Source organism: Rhinopithecus roxellana, chromosome 3 (assembly GCF_007565055.1).
Source record: "Rhinopithecus roxellana isolate Shanxi Qingling chromosome 3, ASM756505v1, whole genome shotgun sequence".
Taxonomy (NCBI): Eukaryota; Metazoa; Chordata; class Mammalia; order Primates; family Cercopithecidae; genus Rhinopithecus; species Rhinopithecus roxellana.
In genome coordinates this window covers 83749410-83761864 of record NC_044551.1, presented here as the reverse complement: position 1 = coordinate 83761864, position 12455 = coordinate 83749410, and the positions used below count along the sequence as shown (strand labels likewise).

Genomic DNA, 12455 nt, shown 5'->3' with positions numbered 1-12455 from the left:
TCTGGCAGTTTTTGTTCTGCTTTCTGGCCAATTGCTACCTACTGTGTGTACTTTTTACCTCTGTTATGGAAATTGCCACCAGGCAAAACCTGCCAAAATTATTCTTAAGATCCTTCCAGGCCCCTAGTAAGCGGGGACAGGCTCCCAAGTGGAGGAGGACAGTCTGGATGCCGGGGACACCCTTGGCTTCATGAGCTGACTGCCAGCTGGTGTGTCTCCAGCCCTTGCTGTGCCAGAGGAGAATCTCAGCCTGAAGGATCCTGGGATTGTGACACCCTAGGCCAGGAAGTCGTAGGTCAGGTTTATCTGCAGAAAGCCTCTATGTTGTTGTCTGCCAGTGGGGGATTTAGAAGATGATCCCCTGCAAGTCTGTACAATCACTGAAGGACACGTTATACCCTCTGCACTCCTGATGGGACTGCGCGGCTTCTCCAGGGATGTGCTCCATCCTCAGATGCCTGCTGGGTGCTGTGTACTCCAGTCACACAGCCTCAGCTCAGAGTCGCATCACTTGGCCTGTCTGATCCATAGGCCTTCAAGCTGTGGAATGATGATCCTGAGTTTGCGGGGTAACCATTGGTTGCACTACAGGCATTACCAATCACCACCTGGGTCATGGTTAGGACAGTGGCTGTTACCTCCACAGCCTGCTCAGATGAGGAGGCATGCCCCAGACACCGTAGAAGTCTGCAAAGAGGTTTACCCTTTGTCAAGGACAGAAATTCAGAGCCTCCTTGAAGACCTGATGCAGGGACTCAGTGAGAAAGTTGTCACTGGCTGTACTGTGTGTATCACACGGGAAGTGGTCTGTAACTCACAGACTGAAAAATATAACGGTAGCTATCTCCAAAGATGGTAAGGTCTCTCATGACTTCAACACCCAGTCAAGGTTATCCAGGAAGCACAACTTGATGGGGCTGTGGGCATAGAGCGGGCGGCCATAAGCTGTCCCTGTCCTGTGCTGCAGTGACTGTTCATGACTTGGAGAATAGCACACCATAGCATGAACCTCTCCATCAAGGGCTGAAAGTGGCTGGTGTAAAGTTCAGGAAGGAACATTTAAGCATGTTTCAGTGGGTTTATGCAGCTGCCACCTCCATGGGACTGGGGCACCGCTGGGAGAGCCCTGTATAGGCCACCTTGCAGCCAAATGTTTATGATTTTCTTTTTGTTTTTGTTTTGAGACAAGGTCTCCCTCTGTCACCCAGGCTGGAATGCAGTTGTGCAATCTTGGCTCACTGCAACTTCCGCTTCCTGAGCTCAAGTGATCTCCTGCCTCTACTTCCTAAGTAGCTGGGACCACAGGCATGCACCACCACACCAGGCTAATTTTTGTGAAGACAGGTTTTGCCATGTTGCCCAGGCTGGTCTTGAACTCCTGAGCTTAAGCAGACCTCCCACCTTGGCCTCCCAAAGTGCTGTGATTACAGGCATGAACCACTGCCTGGCCCTACTTTACAGTTGTTTTTAAGGGGATCCCCATCACAGGCCAAACGAGCTCTCTTGGCCTCTGAAGTTAATCAAGCTCTATGGGCCTTTGCCATGCTGGAAAATGCCAAGACATAACCACCCAACCAAGTGTTCCCAGCTGCAGCTCACACCTCTCCCAGCCCCAGCTTGGCACCCTCTAGCCAGAGGTCTGACAGCTGGCATCGCTCTCCTTGGGCTTCCCAGGCCCATCACCCACAGGACGAGATGCAGTCCAGCGGTCTGCAGCAAGGTCAGAGCTACTTCTACTGGCAGCTGCAATAAAGGGGAGTCCCAAATGGGCCCATCTCAGGCAAACCTCATGAGTTCCTTCAGACTCTCCTTACAACTGACGTGGCCTACTCGCCTCGTCAGGTGGAAGAACACCTGTGTGTACTATGGACAGGCCACCTATGTGTACTCGTGGTCCAGTGGGTGTCCCCCGGCACCCTCATGGATGGTAACTGCTCATTTGCCAAGTTCACGGTATTTTGGAGGCCCCAAAACCCTCAGACATTTTTGGCCTTATTGGACATCCCTGCTTCACCAGCACCTGAGGAAGTGGCTGAGAGCTGGAGACTGGCCAGCCCTTTTTTGTTGGTCTAGGTATGGCAAAGCCAGTACTGTTCTTTCCTACCAGTCTGTGAAGGAACAGACATAAAATCTCTTTTGTTAGATGTGAATCTAGGAAATACAATATATTTTTAAGTAAAAATACTCTGTTATACTTGTAAACTGATTTTCGTTTTTTTCCCCTCAGGCTATCAAGCCCTGTCGTCCTATGACCAACAATGCTGGCAGACTTTTCCACTACCGGATCACAGTCTCCCCACCTACGAACTTTTTAGTAAGTTTCTAAAGAATCACATGCATATCATTTAAAATGTACATAGAGTAAAATGTGAATAGGCTAAAGTTACTCCGTTCTTAAATGTTCTTACTTTGAAATATATTTTATTTTTATGTTGAGAAATTGATCTTTATCACGATGATGTTTCTTTCAGCTTCCTCTTCACTATACTACTATATCTTTTTTTCATTAAATATTGTTGGCATCACTTAATAGCCAAATTCATAGTAGCCAACAATGTTGGAGCTATGGAGTGGGAAGAAAATATAGAACACTTCCACATCTCTTAAAAATTGGTGAACAGCGGCCAGGCCTAGCGGCTCACGCCTGTAATCCCAGCACTTTGGGAGGCTGAGGTGGGCGGATCACAAGGTCAGGAGATCGAGACCATCCTGGCTAACACGGTGAAATCTCATCTCTGCTAAAAATATAAAAAATTAGCCAGGCGTGCTGGTGGGCGCCATGGTGAAACCCCGTCTCTACTAAAAATACAAAAAATTAGCTGGGCATGGTGGCGGGCACCTGTAGTCCCAGTTACTTGGGAGTCTGAGGTAGGAGAATGGTGTGAACCCAGGAAGCAGAGCTTGCAGTGAGCCGAGATCGCGCCCCTGCACTTCAGCCTGCGCAACAACAACAACAACAACAAAGTTTTTGAAGAAATGTCAAACTGTTTCCAAAGTGGCTATACCATTTTTGCTCATTATTTTTTTCTCTTTTCAGAGGTGAGATCTCACTTTATTGCCCAGGCTGAATTTGAACTCCGGCCTCAAGTGATCCTCTTGCCTCAGCCTCCCAAGTAGCTGGGATTACAGGCATGTGCCACTGTGCCTGGCTCTCTTTTATTTAATTTAGACCATCTTTGTTAAGGTTTTCAAATATAAATTAACAATAATATTGGCAAAACAAATAATATATATTTCGATATTCTTTTGTTCCCCCTTATTCCAAGTTGTTCTTAGTAGATAATGTTTAAAAGAATGAAATCTAGTATCTGTGTTAGAAGTATGTCTTATAGGCCATCAGTCTTAATAATTACTGCCATATTTAGCATTTAAGGTTAAAAATGGCTGGGCCTGGTGGCTCATGCTTGTAATCCCAGCACTTTGGGAGGCTGAGGCAGGCAGATCACTTGAAGTCAGGAGTTCGAGACCAGCCTAGTAGAGATGGTGAAACCCCATTACTAAATACAAAAACTAGCCTGGCATAGTGGCGCATGCCTGTAATCCCAGCTGCTCAGGAGGCTGAGACACGATAATTGCTGGAACCTGGGAGGTAGAGTTTGTAGTGAGCCAAGATCATGCCCCTGCACTCCAGCCTGGGCAACAGAGTGAGACGTCATCTCAAAAACACACACACACACAGACACATACACGCGCACACACACACGCGCACACACACAATGTTGGGTTATAAGAATGGCATAAGAAATAGAGTCCCTCATGCTTAGATTGATATATGTATTATTTAGTTACAAATCTAATTTTCTGGGAATTAAGGCCTTTGAACTTGTATGGGAATTGATTTTTTGCAGTGTTTGGTTGGTTGACTTCTTGGAGAGGCTGGGAGTAGAGCTATGAGGGGTTGACCTTCTGGCACCCAGAGGCCTTTCAGAGACTTCTAGGCTGTTGCTAGTCTCCACTCTATGATGCTGAGTCTTTTTCCACTTTGCATTTGAGTTAGCTGTATTATTTACCTTGCTCCTGTTAGGACTTCTGTTAGTTCAGAAACATAGTTCATTAAGAACAAAACTGGTAGTATTGTGAGATTAAATAAAACAAGTTCCTAGAAAATGAAGCTTAGTATAGCCTTTGATTTATTTATGGCACCCATAATATTACATCATTAATTGTCTAAGTACATAAATATTATACTTACTATCTGAAGCCAGAGAATTTCATGTAAAATTAAACTTTGTATAAAGTTCTCCCTGGTGTCTGAAAGGAAGTCCTTATGTTCTATTGGTTACTTTGAGTCCTGATGGATTTCTGCACATGCAAACTGTGTCATTTATTTAATTTGGGGTTCATGTTTCTGTTTGCTTTTAGACTGACAGGCCAACTGTCATAGAATACGATGATCACGAGTATATCTTTGAAGGATTTTCTATGTTTGCACATGCCCCCCTGACCAATGTAAGTATGTGCTAGTTGGCTGCTTTTCTCTTTCCTTGTACCTCCTTCATCCCTTCTTTCCAAAAGTCAAAACATTTCCTGTCATCTGCCTCCTAAGAAACGTTTCCTCTGCGTCCCTCTGTAACGTGAATGAGCTGCAGGAAGTCTGCAGTAGTGTGTCAGGTGGCAGTGTGACGTCTGTGTTAATGAGTCACAGGTTCGGTCTGCATTAAATGCTGTAAGTAAACGTGTCAGAGTAACATTTTGAGAGTGTGAAAGCTTGGAAAAGGAGGATAAACTGTGGAGTAATGTGTTAAAGCTATTTTGGGTTGGTTGTCCTTCAAAAGAAAGTTGGAAAGTTTTAAGGAGAAGCCATTGTTTAGTCTCTGAGCAAAAGAAACAGAGCTTATTCAGGACGTTTGGAGCCTGAATTCATGAAGTACATTTTCTGCTTTTGAATCCCAGGAATGTGTCTTCAAGAGACTTTGACATACGGATTCATGATATTTTTATACAGGTATTAAGTCTGCTTTGTTGGTAATTGGTTCAAATGGAAGTTCCTGATCCGTGAGTCAGAATCTTTCCATCTCCATGCTGGCAGTCCCAGGAATTGTCTGTCTTACTCCAGTTGGATGTAGAGTGAATTGGCTGGCAGTGGCACAGGAAGTGATGTGTGGCAGTGTACTTGACCCAGTACAGATGCTGTTGTAGAAGTTATTGAATTGTAGCTATTATATATCCACATCAAATGGAATGTTGTTTAACCTTTTCTGGTTTGGTTACATGAAATTACATCTGCAATTTGAAAAATTATTTTAGTACTGTTTACTTCACAGATGAAATTCAGTTCCATTGGAGAGTACAGTTAAGACTCAGATCTTTGCCTTACCTTAGCCTTTTTTGTCATTTTTTTTGTATAAGTAGATATGATTCCATAGCAGTGATGCTAATTTAAGACAAATTGTTTTCCTAATGAGATTTTCTTTATTTCACAGTATTTTTTATCCTAGAGAATTTTCTTTGAGAAGATGATTACATTGTAAATGTAAAAATAAAATCATTTGATAATATATATGTTTTTCTTCAAGGGGGACCATCTGTTGTTCACTAATGTAGAAAAGCAATAATATGGGCCAGGCGCGGTGGCTCACGCCTGTAATCCCAGCACTTTGGGAGGTCGAGGTAGGTGGATCACTTGAGGTCAGGAGTTCGAGACCAGCTTGGCCAACATGGTGAAACCTCATGTGTTTACTAAAAATCCAAAATTAGCTAGGGGTGGTGGTGTGCGTCTGTAAACCCAGCTACTCGAGAGGTTGAGGCATGAGAATCACTTGAACCTGGGAGGCAAAAGTTTCAGTGAGCCAAGGTCGTGCTGCTGCACTCCAGCCTGCGCAGAAGAGTGAAACTGTGTCTCAAATAAATAAAGAAATATAGAAAAGCAATAATATTAGGCCATTCTTAAATAATCTTTATGGAAAGGTACTAAGAGGTTTCTGAACTTTCATGATTTCTTTGCTTTTTTTTTTTTTAAGTATCACAAACTTTCAAACCCTTTGTTACACCAAATCTCATAGCCTTAGAGTTGATTACCCTCCACCCCCCACCATCTACTGCCTGTCTCTTTTTCCCCCCACAAAGGGCTTATAAATACACAGAATTTAGTTAGCATGAAAATACTTAAAACTATTCTTCATCTTATTTCTTGATTCCCTAGAATTAATAGAGATCTTATTTTGACTTTTAGGATCACCTTAAACAAAGAAGGATAGCGATGTGGCTTTAGAGAGACCAGGGTTTAAAATTAGTGATAGCTCTGTGATTTGACATTTCAATCTGTATAAGCTTTGGCTTTCTCATCTGTAAGATGAGGGTATTAGTTGGAGCAATCTCATTGGCTTTTGTGAAAAATAAATAAGATGGCACAAGAAAAGTGTTTATCATGGTGTTTGGCACATAATAAATACTGGCACCTCTCTCTTTGGAAAGGATTTCAGACAGAGCTGGGTTTGAATCTTCTAATCCTTTTTTTTTTTTTTTTTTTTACCTTGGACAAGTGAATTCTTTGAACTTCATGAATGATAGCAATGCTTGGGGTTTTAGTGAGAATCAGACATAATTTTTTAAAAATATGGACTTAAAAAAACAAAACAATAGTTTTAGGTTTATAGCAAAAGTGAATAGAAAACATCATTTTTAAAAATGTCCCCCAGCACAAGGTTTGACCTGAGAGGCCACTGATGCTAAATTAGTCACAGTCATTACTGTTATTATAAAACAAAAGGACAGAAAAAATTTCTGGCTTCAACATATATATATATATATATTTATTTATTTATATTTATTTTTGAGACGGAATCTCGCTCTGTCGCCCAGGCTGGAGCGCAGTGGCCGGATCTCAGCTCACTGCAAGCCCCGCCTCCCAGGTTCGCGCCATTCTCCTGCCTCAGCCTCCCGAGTAGCTGGGACTACAGGCACCCGCCACCACCCCCGGCTAATTTTTTGTATTTCTTTTTAGTAGAGACGGGGTTTCACCATGTTAGCCAGTATGGTCTCGATCTCCTGACCTCGTGATCTGCCCATCTCGGCCTCCCAAAGTGCTAGGATTACAGGCTTGAGCCACCGCACCTGGCTGTTCAGCATATATTTTATGTAAATGTTCAAGTTCTCGATGAGAACTTTATTCTGTGACAAACCCCATCATTTATGTCAGAGATGTTGATAAAAATAAACTGAGTTTTAAGCTGAGTGTTGTACAGTTCATAGGAATTAGATCCATCAAAGGCTTCTTGAATTTGAAATAGCCTCCTAAGGAAAAAAATTGTTAAACTGCTTTACCACTCTGATTCCTTTTCTTGCTAGAGAGAGAATGTCAGCAAGAATGTCATGCAAATGATGGTAATGATAGAATCTCCACCAAATCTAGTTCTACAAGTTCTCTTAAGGTCTTGAAGTGGATTGAAAGACTTGTTGGCTGAGTATAAAGCATTCTGGGAGAATTTTACCTTTTTGTGGAGCACATTTATTATAATACCTGATGTTAAGAGCTTTGACAACTTATCTGAAGTTTTAAAGATATGTGTATTTGCCAGGTACAGTGGCTCACACCTGTAATCCTGGCACTTTGGGAGGCTAAGGCAAGCGAATCGCTTGAGGCCAGGAGTTCAAAATGGCCTGAGTCCCAGCTATTGTGGAAGCTGATGTGGGAGGATCACTTGAACCCAGGAGTTTGAAGCTGCAGTGAGCTGATTGCCTCACTGAACTCCAGCTTGGGTGACAGAGCTAGACCCCATCTCTTAAAAAAAAAAAAAAAGGAAAAAGGGCCAGGTGCAGTGGCTCATGCCTGTAATCCCAGCACTTTGGGAGGCCAAGGTGGGCAGATCACCTGAAGTCAGGAGTTTGAGATCAACCTGGCCAACATGGTGAAACCCCGTCTCTAGCAAAAATACACAAATTAGCTGGGTGTTGTCGTGGGCATCTGTAATCCCAACTACTCGGGAGGCTGAGGCAGGAGAATCGCTTGAACCCAGGAGGCGGAATTTGCAGTGAGCCGAGATCCCGCCACTGCACTCCAGCCTGGGTGACAAGAACGAAACTCCGTCTCAAAAAAAGAAAAAGAAAAAAATGTAAGATATATGTATGAGTTACATAGTATTTTGTCATATTCCCCAAAGCACAGGAAAACCCCTGGATCATTTCCTTCCCACTTTAGTTGGCTTCCCATTTGGAGTGGACTTGCTGACCCCTGGATTTGGTCAATCAGTATGTGGAAATAGAGTTAGAAGATGGAGGTTTGGAGAGTTTTTTAGTGTTTTGGGTTTTTTGCTAGGGTAAGATAAGAGTATAAGTCAGTATAGGATAGTCTTTACTTTTAAATATTCAAACATGATAGTAGTCATTTATATTATTTGATGGCATTTGTTGGGAGGTATTTTGGTGATCTTTGAAGTTACAGTTTTTTGGTTGACCATTGTGTAGCAAAATAACAAGCTCTCCTTGACACTTAGAGAGATCACAGTTTGAATAGATGAGGAGATCCTGCCTTTCCAAATTTGTGTGTCTGAGAATGGCTCTGGTGGTATGGATGGAAGCCCAAAAGAAAATAAAGTATATACAAAGAAAAGAGGTCACAGAAGGAATTCCAAGAAGTGATTTTACTTAAAATGAAATAGGAAAAGGACTGTACATGCATAAATCATCAAGCAGAGTGCTTTTTCCTATGATAGCAAGGAGGAAAGTTTGCACATTTGCTTCTGCCTACCTCTTGAGAATTCCCAAGAGCTCCCGTTGTTTTCTCTCCTATGTACTCTCTGAGTAATTCAGTTCCACCCATGCATATTCTGATCCCCACCAGATCAATATTTATAGCTGTGACATGTACCTCTGTATTAATACTCCACTCTCACATTTTAGATTGCCTTTTGAAATGAACCTCCTTGATGTTTCCTCAGATACTTTACCCTCAACCTGTGCGAAACTAGACTCGTCATCTTCCCTACATATTGAATTTGAGGTACTCAGGGGACACCCTCCTGAATTAAGTGACCTAGTTGGTCACTTAAGCCAGAAACCCAGAAATGATCCTCAGTTCTTTCTTCACTCTTCCTTCCACATCAGAATGATCACTGTATATTTCAGTAATATCTCCTGTGTTTAAAATTTTTCTCTTCCTTTCCTGTCTTCCCTTCATTTGGCTCCTGGACTATTGCATTAGACTTCAGTCTGGTCTTCTTTGTTCCCTTACAAGCCATTACAACACTGTTTCTACAGTGTCTCTTCTGAAATGTAGATGATGATAATCTCTAACTTCAAGTACTTGAATGATTTCTTCTTGCCATATATCCATAAGCCCTGACCTTAAGATGGTTTGTAAAGGCTGCGTAATAGAGTTCGTATTTTCCTCTCTAGATCACCTGGCATCTCTCTCTCCACGTACTTCTGTCTGAACCGTGAAATTACTACTTCTCAGCTCCCTTTCCTCCATTTTGCTAGAAACTAAACAGCTGCTCTGCCTCAACTTTTTCTGGATGGCCTGGAAAATTCCTCCCCTCCTCATCTTTTTTTTTTTTTTTTTGTGATGGAGTTTTGCTCTTTTGCCCAGTCTGGAGTGAAGTGGCACGATCTTGGTTCACTGCAACCTCCGCCTCCTGGGTTCAAGCGATTCTTCTGCCTCAGCCTCCTGAGTAGCTGAGATTATAGATGCCCGCCACCATGCCCAGCTAATTTTTGTATTTTTAGTAGAGACGGGGTTTCACCATGTTGGCCAGGCTGTTCTTGAACTCCTGAACTCAGTTGATCCACCCTGCTCAGCCTCCCAAAGTGCTAGGATTATAGGCATAAGCCACCATACCCAGCCCCTCCCCATCTTTGAAGACAACTCATATGTTACCTCCTCTTTGGTTCTTTTGCACTTTATACTTTTTTTGGTTGCTTGTTTGTTTTTTAATTGAACTTAGAAGTTACATTGCATTGTATTCTGTTTGTATTTACTTACATGCCTTTCTTCTTACACATCTTTACCTCTTAAGATAGGACCCGTAGCTTATTTTAGAGTACCTGTGAATCTAATGTAGTTGTTAGCAAAGAATAGGTATTTTAAAAATATGTTGAATCATGCAAAATTTTGTAACTCTTAAATATTTTTAAATGATTTTAAGAACAAAGTCGAACTTAAAAATGATAATGGCTATCATGAGTTTCACTCAAATTAACCACTGTTCTTTAGAATAAAAAGGAAAAGCCCCCAATAACTAAACTTTGTATCTCAGAAAAAGATTTCCAGTAGATGGCATTATAAGACTATTTTTCTGTTTTTCTTACCATCCCTTTCACTGACAGAATTAAAGTTTGTTTCTTTCTGATTGCTATGGTTTATGAAAATGATTACATCTATATAAAATCATCTTATGGTCAGATTAAGCAGCCGGAAAAACTCAGTTAACGCATCTCTGGGACTTCTGAGTCTGTTATTTTCCCCAGCTAGCCAGCCAATTCTCTGCAGTAATCTTTCTCCCTCCCTTTCTTATTCTTTAATTCATTCAAAAATATATTTACGGAAAACCTATTATGTGTAGGCAGTAGGCAATTGTCTGATGATACATTGGTAAAGTAAGATAGGTGTGGATTTATTTTATGCTTAGCCTTCCTTCGTTTTCACATGTATCCTGAGTGTTAGAACAGGTAACGAGAAGGATATACTCTAGTGGCTAAGAGCTGGGGTCTAGAGGAAGACTTTCCAGTCACCGAGCTAGCTGTTGTCTTAGGGATGGTACTTGATGACTCTTCTGCCTTAGCTTCCTGCACTGTTCAGTGGACATGGTAGCCAAACCTATGTCATAGGGATGTTGTGATGGTTACATGAATATTGTGAAGCATTTGGGACAGTGCCTGGCTCAAAAAATGTTAGCTATTATTATTTTTATTATCACTTGTTATTATTATATTTATTACCACAATTGCCTTTGCTCACGAGCCAGCTGGGGAGCATGAATTGGGTGTTTTCAGTGACCTGTGAATCCATAATTGATGAGTTATCACCCTGCTATCCCTGATCTGCCTAAGGAGCCAGAGATTCTAAAATATTTTAAAAACTTGAGAAACAGAAATGTTTATGGTTATGGTTTTATTAATTCTTTAGATGTGATATGTGTGGTTTTAATGGGTTCTTGTTATGTTTGTGTTGCTGCTGCTAATCCTGTTAATTAAGCACCACATTATGCAGGTTTCTTGGAGAGGCCAGGACAGCTGGGTTCTTGTCATTAAAATCCAGCAGTTGTGGTCAAGCTGCATGTGCAGTGTTGTTAGCCACTGAGATGAAGGTGAAGCCTTCTCATTTGGTTCGTGGCCTTATGGGTCAGGTAACAAACGTGTGTAATATGAGCCTGCAGGGAGATGTTGGGGAACTGAACCTCACTTCTTTTTATTGCAGATTCCACTGTGTAAAGTAATTAGATTCAACATAGACTACACGATTCATTTCATTGAAGAGATGATGCCGGAGGTAAGGGAAAAGATTGTGTAATGGTTTGATGTCGTTTGCTCTTTTGCTTATTCCACACTACTATTTGAAAGCATTGAACTTGGCCAGATCTGGCTTTTGCCAGGAATATCTGTAAAGTATCATAATCACTGTTGAAAGAGTCAGTTAAATGTAGCTCTAGTATCAAGGTTAAAATTCAGGCCAATTTTCAACTTGTTGACCTGTCTTTTGAACCCATTTCTCCTTGTGTTACATCTGCTGATATTAACTTTACATCTGTTTCTAGTTTCTTTTACGTAGGGGACAGATTTTGGTTACTGGTCATTATCAGAGGGGAAATTGGAATAGTGAAACAATCTGATAGCTGTTGTAATCATCTTATTCATTATCTCCAATGACAAGATCAATGCTTGGTTCGTTTTTCTTCCCATATATTTACATATTTTTTCCTAATTGTTTTTCATTGCGGGTGCACAGCAGCAGATTTATCTAAATACATGCAAGAGATGTAAAATTCCAAAGGAAGATTAATGTGAATCTCAGAATGATTCATAGTCTGATCTTGAATTTAGTGGTGTCGACAAATCATACTAAGAAATAACAACTAGACAGCAAACAAGCTTGTGCACTTAACATTGTGTTGGAGTCAGGGTCAATTTCCGGCGCCCCTGGCTCTGCTTGCAAACCTTGTTTAATGGGACAGCTCTGTCATGGGCAGGGAGCATGGAGGGGGAAATTGATGGGCATGACATGTGTGCCTAGTTGGCACCTGTTTCATTCTGAGCAAGTCTTGCTCATTGTACCTTCCTTTCAAAAAGAATTAAATAAAAAGAACCACCCCTTCATTCTTCTGCTCTAGAAGGGATTTTTTTTTTTTTTTTTAACTTCCTTTTGGTTTTTAAGGTCATATACCTTCATTTGCTACTGTAAAAGTTTATAACTTCTGGCGTGATCTCACGCAGGGTAATTTATGAACCCCGAGCAAAACAAGTAGGAGGAAGAATTATGAGATAAGTCTCACTTGCAAATATATCATCTGTTTAGCTTGTTT

General features: G+C 41.5%; 1 protein-coding gene across 6 annotated transcripts in view; it reads left to right on the top strand.

Annotated features, from left to right (window-relative positions):
• Positions 1-12455, top strand: part of DROSHA (drosha ribonuclease III) — a 140093-nt gene that overhangs the window by 36069 nt on the left and 91569 nt on the right. For all 6 annotated transcript variants that reach the window (XR_004056362.1, XM_030927417.1, XM_030927416.1 and 3 more), the window contains 3 exons: positions 2228-2314; positions 4363-4449; positions 11354-11425. Coding sequence is in view for 5 of the 6 variants with exons in the window: in XM_030927417.1 (XP_030783277.1) it covers positions 2228-2314; positions 4363-4449; positions 11354-11425 (246 nt within the window). In the remaining variant the exon portion in view is untranslated. The remainder of the gene's footprint in view (positions 1-2227; positions 2315-4362; positions 4450-11353; positions 11426-12455) is intronic.